This window comes from Hyla sarda, chromosome 1 (assembly GCF_029499605.1).
Source record: "Hyla sarda isolate aHylSar1 chromosome 1, aHylSar1.hap1, whole genome shotgun sequence".
Taxonomy (NCBI): domain Eukaryota; kingdom Metazoa; phylum Chordata; class Amphibia; order Anura; family Hylidae; genus Hyla; species Hyla sarda.
In genome coordinates, this window is record NC_079189.1 from 38,508,608 (window position 1) to 38,526,549 (window position 17,942).

Genomic DNA, 17,942 nt, shown 5'->3' on the forward strand with positions numbered 1-17,942 from the left:
AGTTATTAGGTCGCCTCTAAGTCTTCTTTTTTATAAACTAAATAACCCTAATCCTGATAATCTTTCTGGGTACTGTAGTCCTCCCATTCCCCGTATTACTCTGGTTTCCCGTCTTTGAACCCTCTCCAGCTCCACTGTATCTTTCTTGCACACTGGTGCCCAGTACTGTACACAGTATTCTATGTGTGGTCTGACTAGTGATTTGTACAGCGGTAGAATTATCTCCTTGTCGTGGGCATCTATGCCCCTATTGATGCACCCCATGATTTTATTTGCCTTGGCAGCAGCTGCCCGACACTGGTCACTACAGCTAAGTTTACTATTAACTAAGACTACCAAGTCCATTTCCATGTCAGTCGTCCCAAGTGTTCTCCCATTTAATACATAACCCCAGCCCTGATTTTTCCTCCCCATGTGCCTTACCTTACATTTATCAGTGTTGAACCTCATCTGCCACTTCCCAGCCCAAACCTCCAACCTATCCAGATCCATTTGTAACAGTGCACTGTCCTCTATAGTGTTTACTGCTTTACAGAGTTTAGTATCATCTGCAAAGATTGTTACTTTACTATTCAACCCCTCTACAAGGTCATTAATGAATATATTAAATAGGACAGGACCCAACACTGACCCCTGTGGTACCCCACTAGTAACAGTCACCCAATCAGAATAAGAACCATTAATAACCACCCTCTGTTTCCTATCACTGAGCCAGTTACTTACCCACTTACACACATTCTCCCCTAGCCCAATCCTTCTCATTTTATACACCAATTTTTTTTAAAAGGGACCGTTTCAAATGCTTTGGAAAAATCCAGATATACAACAGTCAGCGATTTAATAAAAGAGGATCAGGTTAGTTTGGGCCGATCCCTCATAAAGCCATGCTGATACGGGGTCATACATTTATTTTTATCAAGATACTCCAAAATAGCATCTCTTAGAAAACCCTCAAACAATTTACATACAACAGAGGTTAAAGGGGTACTCCGCCCCTAGACATCTTATCCCCTATCCAAAGGATAGGGGATAAGATGTCAGATCGCCGCAGTCCCGCTGCTGGATTGCCGCTTTCATCGGCGCTATCATCGCCAGGCGCTATCATTACTGCACTGACGGGCGATACAGGGGACGGAGCAGCGTGACGTCATGGCTCCACCCCTCATGACATCACTGCCCGTCCCCTTAATGCAAGTCTATGGCAGGGGGCGTGACGACCGCCACGCACCCTCACATAGACTTGTATTGAGGGGGGCAGGCCGCGACGTCACGAGGGACGGAGCCGTGACGTAATGATGCTCCGGCCCCTGTATTGCCCGTCATTACATGCAGAGCAAACTCGCTCTGTGCAGTAATGATAGCGCGGTGCCGCAGCGGTGATCCCGGGGCTCCCCAGCAGCGGGAGACATCTTATCCCCTATCCTTTGGATAGGGGATAAGATGTCTAGGGGTGGAGTACCCCTTTAAACTAACAGGCGCCAGTCCTGGGGAACAGTCCCTGAATATTACAAATAGGGGTCTGTCTATTACATTACTTAATTCCTTTAGAACACTGGGGTGAATGCCATCTGGACCTGGTGATTTGTCTAGTTAGATTTTTTGTAGGCTGCACTGTACTTCTTCCTGACAGTTGCCCTGTACTGGGGATTAGACAGGTGACCTGTACTGGGGAGTTTATCTTATCTCGCTGTATTTCACCTGGGATTTCATTTTCCTCAGTGAATACAGTGGAGAAGAATTTGTAAGTATATTTGATTTTTCCTGATCCCCTTTATAATTTCTTCCTCATCATTTTTTAAAGGGCCACTTTTATTTTTGACTTTTTTGCTATATATATAGTTAAAGAACATTTTGGGTTAGTTTTACTCTCTTGGGCAATGAGTCTTTCGGTCTCTATTTTTGCGTCTTTCATCTGTTTTTTACATATTTTACTTTTTTCTCTATAGCTTTTTAATGCTTCTTCACTGCCGTCCTGTTTAACCCCTTAAGGACGCAGGGTTTTTCCGTTTTTGCATTTTCATTTTTTCCTCATCACCTTCTAAAAATCATATCGCTTTCAATTTTGCACTTAAAATTCCATATGATGGCTTATTTTTTGCGCCACCAATTCTACTTTGCAGTGACATTAGTCATTTTACCCAAAAATCCACAGTGAAATGGAAAAAAAATTAATTGTGCAACAAAATTGAAGAAAAAATGTCATTTTGTAAATTTTGGGGGCTTCCGTTTCTACGCAGTGCATTTTTCGGTAAAAAATAACACCTTATCTTTATTCTTTAGGTCCATACGGTTAAAGTGATACATTACTTATATAGGTGGGATATTGTCGTACTTCGAAAAAAAATCATAACTACATGCAGGAAAATTTATATGTTAAAAATTCTCATCTTCTAACCCCTAAAACTTTTTTATTTTTCTGCGTATGGGCCGGTATGAGGGCTAATTTTTTTGTGCCGTGATCTGAAGTTTTTATCGGTACCATTTTTGCCATGATCGGACTTTTTGATCGCTTTTTATTCATTTTTTCATGATATAAAAAGTGACCAAAAATACACAATTTTGGACTTTGGAATTTTTTTGCGCGTACGCCATTGACCGTGCGATTTAATTAACGATATATTTTTATAGTTCGGACATTTTCGCACGCGGCGATACTACATATATTTATTTTTATTTACACAGTTTTTTTAATGGGAAAAGGTGGGTGATTCAAACTTTTATTAGGGAAGGGGTTAAATGACCTTTGTTAATTTTTTTTTTTCACTTTTTTTTTTTTTGCAGTGTTATAGCTCCCATAGGGACCTATAACACTGCACACACTGATCTCCTATGCTGATCCCTGCAGAGCCATAGCTTTGCACGGATCAGTCAGATAGGGGCTCAATTGCTCAAGCCTGTAGCTCAGGCTTGGAGCAATCAATCGACGATCGGACGCCGCAAAGTCAGGTAAGGAGACCTCCGCCTGCGTCCCAGCTGATCGGAACATCGCGATTTTATCGTGATGTCCCGATCAGCCCGACTGAGCTTCCGGGAAGCGTTTACTTTCGTTTTCAGACGCGGTGGTCAACATTGATCGCCATGTCTGAAGGGTTAACAGCGCGCGGCACAACGATCGATGCCGCGCGCTGTAGCCCAGGGTCCCGGCTATGATTAGCAGCCGCGACCGACCAGGTGTGATGCGGGGTCACGGTGTTTTAAACACCGGGACCAGGTGAATGGTGTACAGGTACGCCCTACGTCCTTAAGGAGTTAAGTCGTTTAAATGCTTTATTTTTGTGATTTATTGCCCCTTAACATTTTTGTTCATCCATATTGGTTTTCTTTTACTTCTGACCCTTTTATTCCCATAAGGTATTTCCATCTTACAGTGAGAGACTCAGAGTTTAAGATATTTTTAAAAGTCTCTCATTTAGTGTCAGACTGTCAGTATTCCTGTTTTTGAGGACATTATCCTATTTGATATTGTTAAGGGCTTCTCTGAGTTGGTCGAACTTTGCCTTCCTAAAGTTCATTGATCGTATTAATATGATGGTATTATGAATAGTGATAATATTCCTCCTTGTATACTGGTATTATTGGTTATATCGGTCTCAGTATACAGGATTTGTCAGTAACAGTATGGTGGTATTATGTATGGTGATAATATTCCTCCTCGTATACTGGTATTATTGGTTATATTGGTCTCAGTATACAGGATTTGGTCAGTAACAGTAGGATGGTAATATGTATGGTGATAATATTCCTCCTTATATGCTGGTATTATCAGTGATTGTGGTCTCGATGTACAGGCCAGAATTTGCAATGCGACCAAGGGACATTAGTGTCCCCCCCTGATCTTAAATCTGCCCCACTGCCACTTAATATTGGTGCTGCAGCAACAGCGCAACCATCTCCCAGCTGATCAGATCACTATATGAAGTCTGCAGAAAATGATGAAGGCCTCATGTTTGAGTTTCGCCTAAGGCTTCACAAAGTCTACAGCAGCCTCTATACATATATATATAGTAAGATAAGAATAGTGATTTAAGGAGGATATTTAGTTATATAGGGAGTGTATATACAGTGATATAGGGAGCATGATTTTTTTTTCGGTGGGGGGGGGGGGGGGGGGTCGGGTGCTGATGCAGAACCTCGCCAGGGGTGCCTGGGGCACTAGGTAGGCCTCTGGATCCCATTATAGTGCTCCTTACAATTCATAGTAGGGATGTTCTAATATCGGTATCGGTGCTGTTACTGGACATTTGCATGGATACTTGTACACGTGCAAATGTCCCTGATACCTATTTCAATACCTGCCAGGGGAACGGAGGAAGAAGGCACGCCGAGCTGCATGGTGAGCAGTGGTGTTGCTGAGTTAGTGTGAAGGGCGGTGGCAGGGAGAGGGCACAGCTTCCATACTCAGTAGAGGGAGTAGAGGGAGTCCATCACTTCTGGGGTTTCAGGAGACTGGGAAAGCTCGGTGATAGTACACAGTGCAGGGCTCACATTACTTTCCTAGCTTTATGTACTGCTTGTCACCCAGCTTTCCTAGCTTCCTGAAGAGTATATTTGTCTGGTGAAGCAGCTATATTGGAGACATTAAGTACCAGATGTCACACTAGTATTCTGCTATTCATGAGTCTTATAAAGCTTGGGAAGTACTGAAAGTCCTGCACTAAGACTCCTTTAAAGGGGTACTCCACTGGCCAACGTTTGAAACATTTAGTGGTTGGCTATGCCCCCTGTGAGGTCACGCCCCCTCAATGCAAGTCTATGGGAGGGGGCGTGGTGGCCGTCACACCCTCCCCATAGACTTGCATGTGTGGCCAACCCCCGCAGCACATGCACAGCATTCGGAACTAAATGTTCCAAACCCTGGCCAGTGGAATACCCCTTTAAAGGAGTCTTAGTGCCGGACTTACAGTACTTCCCCGGCTTTATAAGACTCCTGAAAAAGCAGAACACTGGTGTATATAATGGTGTGACTGGTGTATAGTACTAGTGTGACATCTGTTACTTCACTCCATGTCTCCTCTCCAATATGGCTGCTTCACCAGACAGATATTCCCTTCAGGAGTGTGGGAAAGCTGGCTGACAGGCAGTACATAAAGCTGGGGAAGTAGTGGGTGCCCTATACTGTGTACTGCCTGTCACACAGCTTTCCCAGTCTCCTGAAGAGAGCCCCCATATACCCAGTGCCCCACATAAATCCATACATAGACAAACATTGCACAGATACAAACACATGCACATTACATATACATTCATAATGCTAACAGATATACACACAAGATTAGGCTCAACGGACGACATTTATCATTGTCTTTAGACTGTTTTTTGTGTCTAGAAAATGCGCAAAAAAGGCGCAAGCAGGGTTTATTTGTGCCTTTTGGTGAACACATTTCTGCAGATTTTGGCAATACTCATGATATGGATGGGTTTTATCAACTGCACCTTTTTGTGAAAAGGCGCAAAGCCACTGAAAAGTCTCTAAGACTTAGCTTAGCTTTTTGGTGCATGTGAAGAGAGAAATTTCAGAAGATGTGACCTGCACAAAATTGCTCTGCGACCATTTAATATATTTGGCGTTCCTACACATTACCAGCACACAAAAAAAAAGTATATACACACCTACTTTTTAGGTAGGATTGAGCAGCTCCGGGGGGGGGGGGGGGTCCATATCTTGTGTGACTTCCAGTTTCAGTTTCACTTCAGACTGTGCACCTTGCAGCCCTCCCCTCCTCCTATTCCCCGACTGCCGAGCTGTATACAGCAGGAGGCCTGGGTGGGGGAGGGGCGTAGGAGAAAGGTGAGGGGCTCAGGTACATCTTCCTGCCTGTATGTGTAAGTGTAAGAGTTGATCCCCAGAACTTCTAAGCAGGTAGGCTCTGCAGAGTCTAGGCATGGCAGGGGGGAGAGGATGGGCCTCGTGATTTTAGCTCAGTAAAAAGAACAAGCCCTGCTGCTTTGCAAGGAGCTTATTCTCTTTACTGACATGCTCCGTGGAGTGTGGGAGGAGGGGGGTGAAAGAGTCGGCAGCAGCGGGCCCCTATTCTGGTCCGGGCCCCTAACGGCAGCACTGCCTGTACTGCCCTGATGGCGGCCCTGCCGAGTCTCTGCTGAGCTACAGTGAGGTCAAGTCTGGAGAGAGTGTCTGGTGTCCTAAAGAGGCCTAAAGTCTATCACGCAGCCACAAGTGCACTACCCCCCCCCCCCCCCCCCCCCCGGGTCCAAGTCAAAACCTGGTAAGCTACAAACGAGGTAAAGTCTGTCATAGTCAATCTCAGTCAATCAGCCTCAAGTCAGCGTGGCCCTGTATCAAATTGTCCAAGTCCACCATAAGTCCCAGCAAGTCCTGTGGTCTCTAAAGTCACTGGTCACCTCCTTGGGCCTAGCCAAGCTGTATAGACTGTTATATCTGTCTGACTCAGTAAAGTTGCCGTTGTTCCGTAACTTGGCGTTGGAATCATTTTTTGCCCCCGTGCCTAGCCCAGGATCCAGCGTTATACCTTCAGGTGGTGTAGAGGATAAACCACGCGAACACAAGGGGTTAATGCCATCTTCCCCTAGGGTATTTCCATCTGCCCTCATCACACCCTCACCAAAGTAGCCTGCGGAGAAGCTCCCAATCCATCCCCAACATCAAGCCGGGCGAGCTGACCGTACAACACCATCTCCTCAATAACAGCTCAGACCAAGGACATTGCATATTGTCTAAAATGACTCTGTCTTCTGCATAGAATGCAGTTTTTTATGCTGATAACTGATCAAGCAGACAGTCTGCATTGCATAAAGAACACACAGAGCCATGGAAAACAAGTGAAAAGCCAGTGTAATACATACATTTTTGTGCGGCTATAGTTATAGGCAGTGTGGGAAGTAAGGGGAGGAAGTACAACATAGAACAGTGCTGACGGAGAGGGTCACACCCACTGGAAAACAGAGTAGGTAAGAAGAGAAGGGGCATTGTACTGAGAGTAACACCTGGGAGAATTGCAACATAATAGGGCAAATCTATGGATTTAGGGACACAGGGAACAATAAGCATGTAAGGACAGAACATTTAAAAAAAAATTTGTTGAAAACCCAGGTTCACTTTCAGCTGCTCTCCAGTTTGCAGACTCCAACAAGTAATAGAATATACATTATTTCAGTTTCCTGTAGACTAAGATATAATGATGAGCGGAGCATCATTGTTTCAAGGTTTTTGTGCTGTTTTTGTGCCCTTCTCAATGGGCTTGCCTTCACTTATCAACCCTTTAAATTGTTACTATGGTTTCAAACAACTTCCTTCCATTTGATATCCTAGATGAATGGTCTCAAACTGTGGCCCTCCAGATGTTACAAAACTTCAACTCCTAGCATGCCCAGACAGCCGTTGGCTGTCTTGGCATTCTGGGAGTTGAAGTTTTGCAACATCGGGAGGGCCACAGTTTGAGAACACTGCCCTAGATGATTCCTAACAGCTCAATTCTGTCCTGTATTTACAAAATGACCTGCAGCTCAGTGTGAGATCAAATTACTAGCTGCCAATTCAAGTCTATAGGAAAGGGAGGGGTGAAGAGAGATGAGAGGGGGAGTGGAAAGATAGCATAGAATGTCTATATATAGAGAGACTACATAGTGGGTAAAATATCTAATTCCACGGTTTGATTCACAGAACAGACTGTTCACTAGTGCTCTATAATGCTTTCCATGCTGCTGCAGGCTTCTTAGGGCGTGTATGCAATATAGGATAAGCAGGACCTCCTATTTGTGTGTTTACATTGCATTTGCCCACAAGTTTAGAGAAGGATGCCTCCCATCCTCCCCTATTATATCTAAATTCCCTTATAGGGCATAAACCAGAGCATACTTCTCCTTCCCCTTTAATTACTTCTATTAAAAAATCTTAATCCTTCCAGTACTTATCAGCTGCTGTATGCTCCAGAGGAAGTTCTTTTCTTTTTGAATTTCTTTTCTGTGTGACCACAGTGCTATCTCCTGACACCTCTGTCCATGTCAGGAACTGCCCGGAGCAGGAGAAAATCCCCATAGCAAACCTACCCTGCTCTGGACATTTCCTGAAATGGACAGAGGTAACAGCAGAGAGCACTGTGGACAGACAGAAAGGAAAATCAAAAAGAAAAGAACTTCCTGTGTAGCATACAGCAGCTGATAAGTACTAGAAGGATTAAGATTTTTTTTTATAGAAGTTATTTAAAAATCTGTTTAACTTTCTGGCATCAGTTGATTTAAAAAAAAATTTTTGCACCGGGAATCTCAAAGCATTCGTGAATCCTGATCTCCTCGAAGCAAAAGCTTGAAAGTAAAGAAGTCAATACTATGATACAGAATAGAAGAAAATTCTTACCTAAAAGGCATAACTAGACAAGCCACCAGGAGGTCCGCCATAGCCAGGGACATGATGAACATGTAGGTCACGGTCCTTAATTTTTTTTCCACTGCAGGGCAAATGAAAACCACTGTATTCCCCAAGAAGGTGACCAGATCGATAACAGTCAATAACATCCCGACCACCACCTGCTGAGGAGCAATCTCAGATGTCTTATTGCCGTCTCTTCTCATCACCGAGGTGCCAAAAGAGAAGTTGGTGGTCAATGACACATTTTTGTCCATCGGCATTTTCAGCTTTTATGTCCTAGAATACAAAAGAGGCAGAAAATTGATCTTTCAGGAATGAATTTGTTCTGTGCTGTGATATCCGATGCTCTTTTATAGCAGCTCAGTAAAGACTCGAGAGACTGGTTTATGTCCAATCGGAAGATAGAAAAGATGAAGTTATTACCAAGCAGCATATGTGTCCTAGTTACATAACCCGAAGAACAGAAGCTTCTGAAAGTGACAGCACCTCACACATTGACTAGCACCCGTCTATGGTAACACCATCATAAACAGATGGCCACCGGTCTGTATGTGAACTCTGGCCAAATCAACTGTGTCCTCAGGACAATGATACAGCTGGGACCCGTGGCAGAGCAGAGAGCCATACGTTCCCTTCCATGCCCAGTCTTGGAGCAACAAGCAGCCTTGAGCCTGTTGCCTACAAGGTGCCAGGATCCCAGCTAAGGCGGCACAATGACAACATAATGACATTAATGCACAATGGCACCACCTGTGCCAGGCTGCGGACCTTACAAGCCAAAACACATCTCTGTTCTAGGTAAGTAAAGTATTTATAAAAGTAATTTTTTTCTGGTGAACAAAGCTAGCACAATTGTCAAAGGAAAAAAAGAAGTAGGAATTTTTACTGTTTTGGCGAATACAGGCTGATGAAGAGGGGGTCCCTGCCCCTCGAAACGCGTTGCTGTATTGCATGCTGAAGGAATAAACCTTCTTTTTATTTTCCAAAATACATCCGTGTCCAAGCGGTTTTATTTTACCAAGTTCTCGGAAACTTCCACATACCTGTGACGGACTACATCTGTGACGGAGGTGAGCGCCCACAGAAGCACTTCTCTTTTTTCTCGGGACCACGGGACCGATATTCTTCCTGTTACGCCGAGCGCTCCGGGTCCCCGCTCCTCCCCGGAGCGCTCGCAGCATCCTCGCAATTGCAGCGCCCCGGTCAGACCTGCTGACCGGGTGCGCTGCAATATCTCTCTCAGCCGGGATGCGATTCGCGATGCGGGAGGCGCCCGCTCGCGATGCGCATCCCGGCTCCCGTACCTGACTCGTTCCCCGTCTGTCTTGTCCCGGCGCGCGCGGCCCCGCTCCTTAGGGCGCGCGCGCGCCGGGTCTCTGCAATTTAAAGGGCCACTGCGCCACTGATTGGCGCAGCAGGCTTAATCAGTGTGTTCACCTGTGCACTCCCTACTTATACCTCACTTCCCCTGCACTCCCTCGCCGGATCTTGTTGCCATTGTGCCAGTGAAAGCGTTTCCTTGTGTGTTCCTAGCCTGTGTTCCAGACCTCCTGCCGTTGCCCCTGACTACGACCCTTGCTGCCTGCCCTGACCTTCTGCTACGTCCGACCTTGCTCTTGTCTACTCCCTTGTACCGCGCCTATCTTCAGCAGTCAGAGAGGTTGAGCCGTTGCTGGTGGATACGACCTGGTTGCTACCGCCGCTGCAAGACCATCCCGCTTTGCGGCGGGCTCTGGTGAATATCAGTAGCAACTAAGAACCGGTCCACCAACACGGTCCACGCCAATCCCTCTCTGGCACAGAGGATCCACCTCCAGCCAGCCGAATCGTGACAGTAGATCCGGCCATGGATCCCGCTGAAGTCCCGCTGCCAGTTGTCACCGACCTCACCACGGTGGTCGCCCAGCAGTCGCAACAGATAGCGCAACAAGGCCACCAGCTGTCTCAACTGACCGTGATGCTACAGCAGTTATTACCACAGCTCCAGCAACAATCTCCTCCGCCAGCTCCTGCACCTCCTCCACAGCGAGTGGCCGCTTCCGGCCTAAGATTATCCTTGCCGGATAAATTTGATGGGGACTCTAAGTTTTGCCGTGGCTTTCTTTCGCAATGTTCCCTGCACTTGGAGATGATGTCGGACCAGTTTCCTACTGAAAGGTCTAAGGTGGCTTTCGTAGTCAGCCTTCTGTCTGGGAAAGCTCTGTCATGGGCCACACCGCTCTGGGACCGCAATGACCCTGTCACTGCCTCTGTACACTCCTTCTTCACGGAGATTCGAAGTGTCTTTGAGGAACCTGCCCGAGCCTCTTCTGCTGAGACTGCCCTGCTGAACCTGGTCCAGGGTAATTCTTCTGTTGGCGAGTACGCCATCCAATTCCGTACTCTTGCCTCCGAATTATCCTGGAATAATGAGGCCCTCTGCGCGACCTTTAAAAAAGGCCTATCCAGCAACATTAAAGATGTGCTGGCCGCACGAGAAATTCCTGCTAACCTGCATGAACTTATTCATCTTGCCACCCGCATTGACATGCGTTTTTCCGAAAGGCGTCAGGAGCTCCGCCAGGATATGGACTTTGTTCGCACGAGGCGGTTTCTCTCCCCGGCTCCTCTCTCCTCTGGTCCTCTGCAATCCGTTCCTGTGCCTCCCGCCGTGGAGGCTATGCAAGTTGACCGGTCTCGCTTGACACCTCAAGAGAGGACACGACGCCGCATGGAGAATCTGTGCCTGTACTGTGGCGGTACCGAACACTTCTTGAAGGATTGTCCTATCCGTCCTCCCCGCCTTGAAAGACGTACGCAGACTCCACACAAAGGTGAGACAGTTCTTGATGTCAACTCTGCTTCTCCACGCCTTACTGTGCCTGTGCGGATATCTTCCTCTACCTTCTCCTTCTCTGCTATGGCCTTCTTGGATTCCGGATCTGCAGGATATTTTGGCCTCTCTCATCAACAGGTTCAACATCCCGGTGACCAGTCTCGCCAGACCCCTCTACATCAATTCTGTTAACAATGAAAATTGGACTGTACCGTGCGTTACCGCACGGAACCTCTCCTAATGTGCATCGGACCTCATCACGAAAAAATTTAATTTTTGGTCCTCTCCAACTGCACTTCTGAAATTCTTCTTGGATTACCGTGGCTTCAACGCCATTCCCCAACCCTTGATTGGTCCACAGGAGAAATCAAGAACTGGGGTACTTCTTGTCACAAGGACTGTCTTAAACCGGTTCCCTGTACACCCTGCCGTGACCCTGTGGTTCCCCCTGTATCCGGTCTTCCTAAGGCTTATATGGACTATGCTGACATTTTTTGCAAAAAGCAAGCTGAGACTTTACCTCCTCACAGGCCTTATGACTGTCCTATTGACCTCCTCCCGGGTACTACTCCACCCCGGGGCAGAATCTATCCTCTGTCTGCTCCAGAGACTCTTGCCATGTCAGAGTACATCCAGGAAAATTTTAAAAAGGGGTTTATCCGCAAGTCCTCCTCTCCTGCCAGAGCTGGATTTTTTTTTGTGTCCAAAAAAGATGGCTCCCTACGTCCTTGCATTGATTACCGCGGACTTAATAAAATCACGGTAAAAAACCGCTACCCCTTACCTCTTATCTCGGAACTCTTTGATCGCCTACAAGGTGCCCACATCTTTACCAAACTGGACTTAAGAGGGGCTTATAATCTCATCCGCATCAGGGAGGGGGATGAATGGAAGACCGCATTTAACACCAGAGATGGACACTTTGAGTATCTGGTCATGCCCTTTGGCCTGTGCAACGCCCCTGCCGTCTTCCAAGACTTTGTTAATGACATTTTTCGTGATCTCCTATATTCCTGTGTTGTGGTTTATCTGGACGATATTCTGATTTTTTCTGCCAACTTAGAAGAACACCGCCAGCATGTCCGCATGGTTCTTCAGAGACTTCGGGACAATCAACTTTATGCCAAAATGGAGAAATGTCTCTTTGAATGTCAATCTCTTCCTTTCCTAGGATACTTGGTCTCTGGCCAGGGACTACAAATGGACCCAGATAAACTCTCTGCCGTCTTAGATTGGCCACGCCCCTCCGGACTCCGTGCTATCCAACGTTTTTTGGGGTTCGCCAATTATTACAGACAATTTATTCCACACTTTTCCACTATTGTGGCTCCTATCGTGGCTTTAACCAAGAAAAATGCCAATCCCAAGTCCTGGTCTCCCCAAGCGGAAGACGCATTTAAACATCTCAAGTCTGCCTTTTCTTCTGCTCCCGTGCTCTCCAGACCTGACCCATCTAAACCCTTCCTATTGGAGGTAGATGCCTCCTCAGTGGGAGCTGGAGCTGTCCTTCTACAAAAAAATTCTTCCGGGCATGCTGTTACTTGCGTTTTTTTTTCTAGGACCTTCTCTCCGGCTGAGAGAAACTACTCCATCGGGGATCGAGAACTACTGGCCATTAAATTGGCGCTTGAGGAATGGAGGCACCTGCTGGAGGGATCAAAATTTCCAGTTATCATATACACTGATCACAAGAATCTCTTCTATCTCCAGTCTGCCCAACGACTGAACCCTCGCCAGGCCAGGTGGTCATTGTTCTTTGCCCGTTTTAACTTTGAAATTCATTTTCGCCCTGCTGACAAGAACATTAGGGCCGATGCCCTCTCTCGTTCTTCTGATGCCTCTGAAGTAGAGGTCTCTCCGCAACACATCATTCCTCCTGACTGTCTGATCTCCACTTCTCCAGCCTCCATCAGGCAAACTCCTCCAGGGAAGACCTTCGTTTCTCCACGCCAGCGTCTCGGGATTCTCAAATGGGGACACTCCTCCCACCTCGCAGGCCATGCGGGCATCAAAAAATCCTTGCAACTCATCTCTCGTTTTTATTGGTGGCCGACTCTGGAGACGGATGTTGTTGATTTTGTACGGGCCTGTACTGTCTGTGCCCGGGATAAGACTCCTCGCCAGAAGCCTGCTGGCCTCCTTCATCCTCTGCCTGTCCCCGAACAGCCTTGGTCACAGATTGGTATGGACTTTATTACAGACTTGCCCTCATCCCGTGGCAACACAGTTGTTTGGGTGGTCGTTGATCGATTTTCCAAGATGGCACATTTTATTCCTCTTCCTGGTCTTCCTTCAGCGCCTCAGTTGGCAAAGCAATTTTTTGTACACATTTTTCGCCTTCACGGTTTGCCCACGCATATCGTCTCGGATAGAGGCGTCCAATTCGTGTCTAAATTCTGGAGGGCCCTCTGTAAACAGCTCAAGATCAAATTAAACTTCTCTTCTTCTTATCATCCCCAATCCCATGGGCAAGTAGAAAGAATTAATCAGGTCCTGGGTGACTATTTACGGCATTTTGTTTCCTCCCGCCAGGATGACTGGGCAGATCTTCTACCATGGGCCGAATTCTCTTACAACTTCAGAGTCTGCGAATCTTCTGCTAAGTCCCCATTTTTCATGGTGTACGGCCGTCACCCTCTTCCCCCCCTCCCTACTCCCTTGCCCTCTGGTTTGCCCGCTGTGGATGAAGTGACTCGTGATCTTTCCACCATATGGAAAGAGACCCAAAATTCTCTTTTACAGGCTTCATCCCGGATGAAAAGATTTGCCGATAAGAAAAGAAGAACTCCCCCCATTTTTGCTCCCGGAGACAAGGTATGGCTCTCCGCTAAATATGTCCGCTTTCGTGTCCCCAGTTACAAACTGGGACCACGCTATCTTGGTCCTTTCAAAGTCTTGTGCCAGATTAACCCTGTCTCTTACAAACTCCTTCTTCCTCCTTCTCTTCGTATTCCCAATGCCTTCCATGTCTCTCTCCTTAAACCACTCACCATTAACCGCTTCTCTCCCAAACTTGTTTCTCCCACTTCTGTTTCCGGTTCTTCTGACGTCTTCTCCGTGAAGGAGATTCTGGCCTCCAAGACGGTCAGAGGAAAAAAAATTTTTTGGGTGGATTGGGAAGGCTGTGGCCCAGAAGAGAGATCCTGGGAACCTGAGGACAACATCCTAGACAAAAGTCTTGTCCTCAGGTTCTCAGGCTCCAAGAAGAGGGGGAGACCCAAGGGGGGGGGGGGTTCTGTTACGCCGAGCGCTCCGGGTCCCCGCTCCTCCCCGGAGCGCTCGCAGCATCCTCGCAATTGCAGCGCCCCGGTCAGACCTGCTGACCGGGTGCGCTGCAATATCTCTCTCAGCCGGGATGCGATTCGCGATGCGGGAGGCGCCCGCTCGCGATGCGCATCCCGGCTCCCGTACCTGACTCGTTCCCCGTCTGTCTTGTCCCGGCGCGCGCGGCCCCGCTCCTTAGGGCGCGCGCGCGCCGGGTCTCTGCAATTCAAAGGGCCACTGCGCCACTGATTGGCGCAGCAGGCTTAATCAGTGTGTTCACCTGTGCACTCCCTACTTATACCTCACTTCCCCTGCACTCCCTCGCCGGATCTTGTTGCCATTGTGCCAGTGAAAGCGTTTCCTTGTGTGTTCCTAGCCTGTGTTCCAGACCTCCTGCCGTTGCCCCTGACTACGACCCTTGCTGCCTGCCCTGACCTTCTGCTACGTCCGACCTTGCTCTTGTCTACTCCCTTGTACCGCGCCTATCTTCAGCAGTCAGAGAGGTTGAGCCATTGCTGGTGGATACGACCTGGTTGCTACCGCCGCTGCAAGACCATCCCGCTTTGCGGCGGGCTCTGGTGAATACCAGTAGCAACTTAGAACCGGTCCACCAACACGGTCCACGCCAATCCCTCTCTGGCACAGAGGATCCACCTCCAGCCAGCCGAATCGTGACACTTCCACTATGTTGCCAATAGCAGGGACACTTACTGTCCTCGTGAATGTATTATGTAATGTGGTGAGCAGCAATGCATACACTGTATGCATAGCCGCTTACTGTTACGTTATGCGTTCCGGCCGCACACGCTGGCCGTGAGCGCATGGTCCCATTACCTGCGGCTTGGACTTGTATGGCGGGATGCGCCCGCATAAGAGCCCCAGTCCGTCACCCACCTGGTGCTTCTCCTGCCCCAGCCTCTGCCTCACTGCTCCGAAGCTTTAAGATTTAAAGGGACAGTGCGCTCATTAGTGTGATTCACCTGTGGCTCATTTATATATTCCTCCACCCTCCTCACTCCCCTGCCGGATCTTTTTTGCCTTGAGCCTGGGAGAAAGCATTCCTGATTCTGCCTTGCCGTGTATCTGATCCTTTGCTTTGTGACCCGACCTTGCTTCTCTGCCACCTGCCTATTGACCTCCTGATACGTCCTGACTACATAACCGTGCCACCTGCCCTAACCTTCTGCTATCAAGACTACAAGCTGCTTTACCCCTCCTGTGCCTCGCATCTCCACAGCTGCCTGTGTGGTCGAGCCATGCCAGGGGTAGCGACCTGGGTGCCACCTGCCGCAGCAAGTCCATCCCGCTTTGTGGCGGGCTCTGGTGAAAATCATTGGCACCTTAGACTCCGCCCCCTGGTACGGTTGAAGTCAGCTGCCACACAGGTCCAGCGGATCCACATCCACTGGGGTTCCTGTCTTCTGAAAGGTGAGTGTCACACTTACTTTGCATTCGCTAGGGCAAATTGAACAGTGCAATGTAATAGGGCCCTAAGCATACTGTCCCATAAGACAAAGAATATAGTAGTTCTATTCTTGTCAATAGGAGCAGTATTATAGTAGTATATTCTTGTACATAGGATGCAGTATTATAATAGTTAAATTCTTGTACATAGGATGCAGCATTATAGTAGTTATATTCTTGTACATAGGAGGCAGTATTATAGTAGTTATAGAAACAGAGTCCAAGCAGTCGGCAAGGTCTTATGAACCAGAAGTACCATTGCGGGCAGGAAGGGAATGGGGAAATTAGATTCTCAGCCCTTTTCTTGTATAGAACGCCAGATTCTACATGTTTTCTAAGGAGAGACTGAATAATTAGATTAGATTTTTAAGGTGGGGTTACTCTGCAGCCTCTTGTAGGTTTGTGCATCGCTGAGTTGACGCAATGCCTCACCTAAGTAATACTCGGTGGGCATCACGACAACATTGCCACCTTTGTCGGATTTCTTAATCACGACATCTTTTCTACTCTTAAGGTGGTTCAAGGCCGATCTTTCCCCACCACTGAGGTTGCAGAGAAACTTTACATAAATTAGTGACTTAACCTCCTGTAACACCTTATTATGAAAGAGATCAAGGTTACTGCCTGGAGTAATTTGGGGAAAAAAGAAGATTTAACGCCCCCCCTTGAATTAATCAAATAATACATAATCAGTAGTATCCTGGTGTACGCTATCTCCTGACTCCTGTAGATCTATCAGATTATCTAAACATTCCAACTCTGCATGAGTGGCATTTTTAAGAATGCTAAATCCCAAAGGGCCTATTACTGCCAGAATTTCTCCCTCTAGCTGGTTTTGAGGACATTCTTTATTCGAAAATATCTTTTTTAGATTTAATTTCCTAATTGACGTGAACAAGTCCACTTCAAAATCCACAATATCAAATTCTTCTGTTTCACAGAAGTTAAGTCCCCTAAACAGGAGTGAAATGGTATCAGGATCTAATGCTTCATTTGAGAGGTTGATGGCGGCACAAGTGTCCAAGTTACTTTTTCCTTTCTCTGTGGATTCCTTTTTGGCCTTGCAGGTTCCACATTGTTTCTTTCTTCTCGATCCCCTTCTGGATTTCCTCCTAAAGAGACAGTAGAGGAGCTTTCACCAGAATTTTTGTTGTTGCTTATAGCCGCCATATCTAAATTAGAGGGAAAAGTCCCACTTTCTTTTTTCTTTTGATGTCCCTCATTGCCGCTTGAGTCGGACTCAATCATCCAATAATCTGATATTTTCCATCTATTATTATTGCCCCGAGCACGTCTGGGTCGCTAACGTCTTGCTCCCCCTGGAGGGAATGCCCTGTCTGCATCGTAATCCAGTTTATGCCGGATACACATATCTTTCTATTGATCCTCGTGCTCTGAGCTCTGTCTTTGCTCTCATTAATTCTTCAGCTATTTTTGTGTACTCTTGCAAAGAGTACTCTACATGTATCCTTTTCCATTCCTGCACAAAATCGGGATGGTCAGCGAATTGCGAAAGGTTCCTTAAAATTTATCAGTTCTCTTGGGACTCTTTCGCACTCGTTATACGATCTTAAGGAACTGACAGTCCAAAAATAGTGAGTTTCTTTCTCAGCCAATGACAACACTTTAAATTCAAGGTTCTTAACGCTCATAACTTGGAGCATGTCATTGGTGTTACATTGATTTAAAAAGTTGCTGACGTCCCTTCGTCCGGCACTTCAGGTAGGCTGCTGGAAGAATCATCCGATTCCATTATAATCCGTAAGTATATGGTGTGAACGCGAAACGGGGTGTGCTCTGACCAGTTAAAGAATTCACAATAGAAACAAACAGAGTCCAAGCAGTCGGCATGCCTCCCCTAATGTCCCACTCAAGATCAGATTCTGCACAGCAGTAAACATGCACGCATATGCGGTGTGGATGAATGGCAGTCCTGATAAGCTGGTAGATACTATAAAACATTGTGAATTAGAAATCTGACAAAGGTGGCAATGCTGTCGTGATGCCTACCGAGTATTACTTAGGTGAGGCATTGCGACGTCTCAGCGATCCACA

General features: G+C 47.0%; 1 protein-coding gene across 3 annotated transcripts in view; it reads right to left on the reverse strand.

Annotated features, from left to right (window-relative positions):
- Positions 1–17,942, reverse strand: part of LOC130337968 (octopamine receptor-like) — a 123,283-nt gene that overhangs the window by 54,637 nt on the left and 50,704 nt on the right. For all 3 annotated transcript variants that reach the window (XM_056553978.1, XM_056553968.1, XM_056553969.1), the window contains exon 3: positions 8,333–8,620. In XM_056553978.1, the coding sequence (XP_056409953.1) occupies positions 8,333–8,604 (272 nt within the window). In that variant the 5' untranslated portion in view covers positions 8,605–8,620. The remainder of the gene's footprint in view (positions 1–8,332; positions 8,621–17,942) is intronic.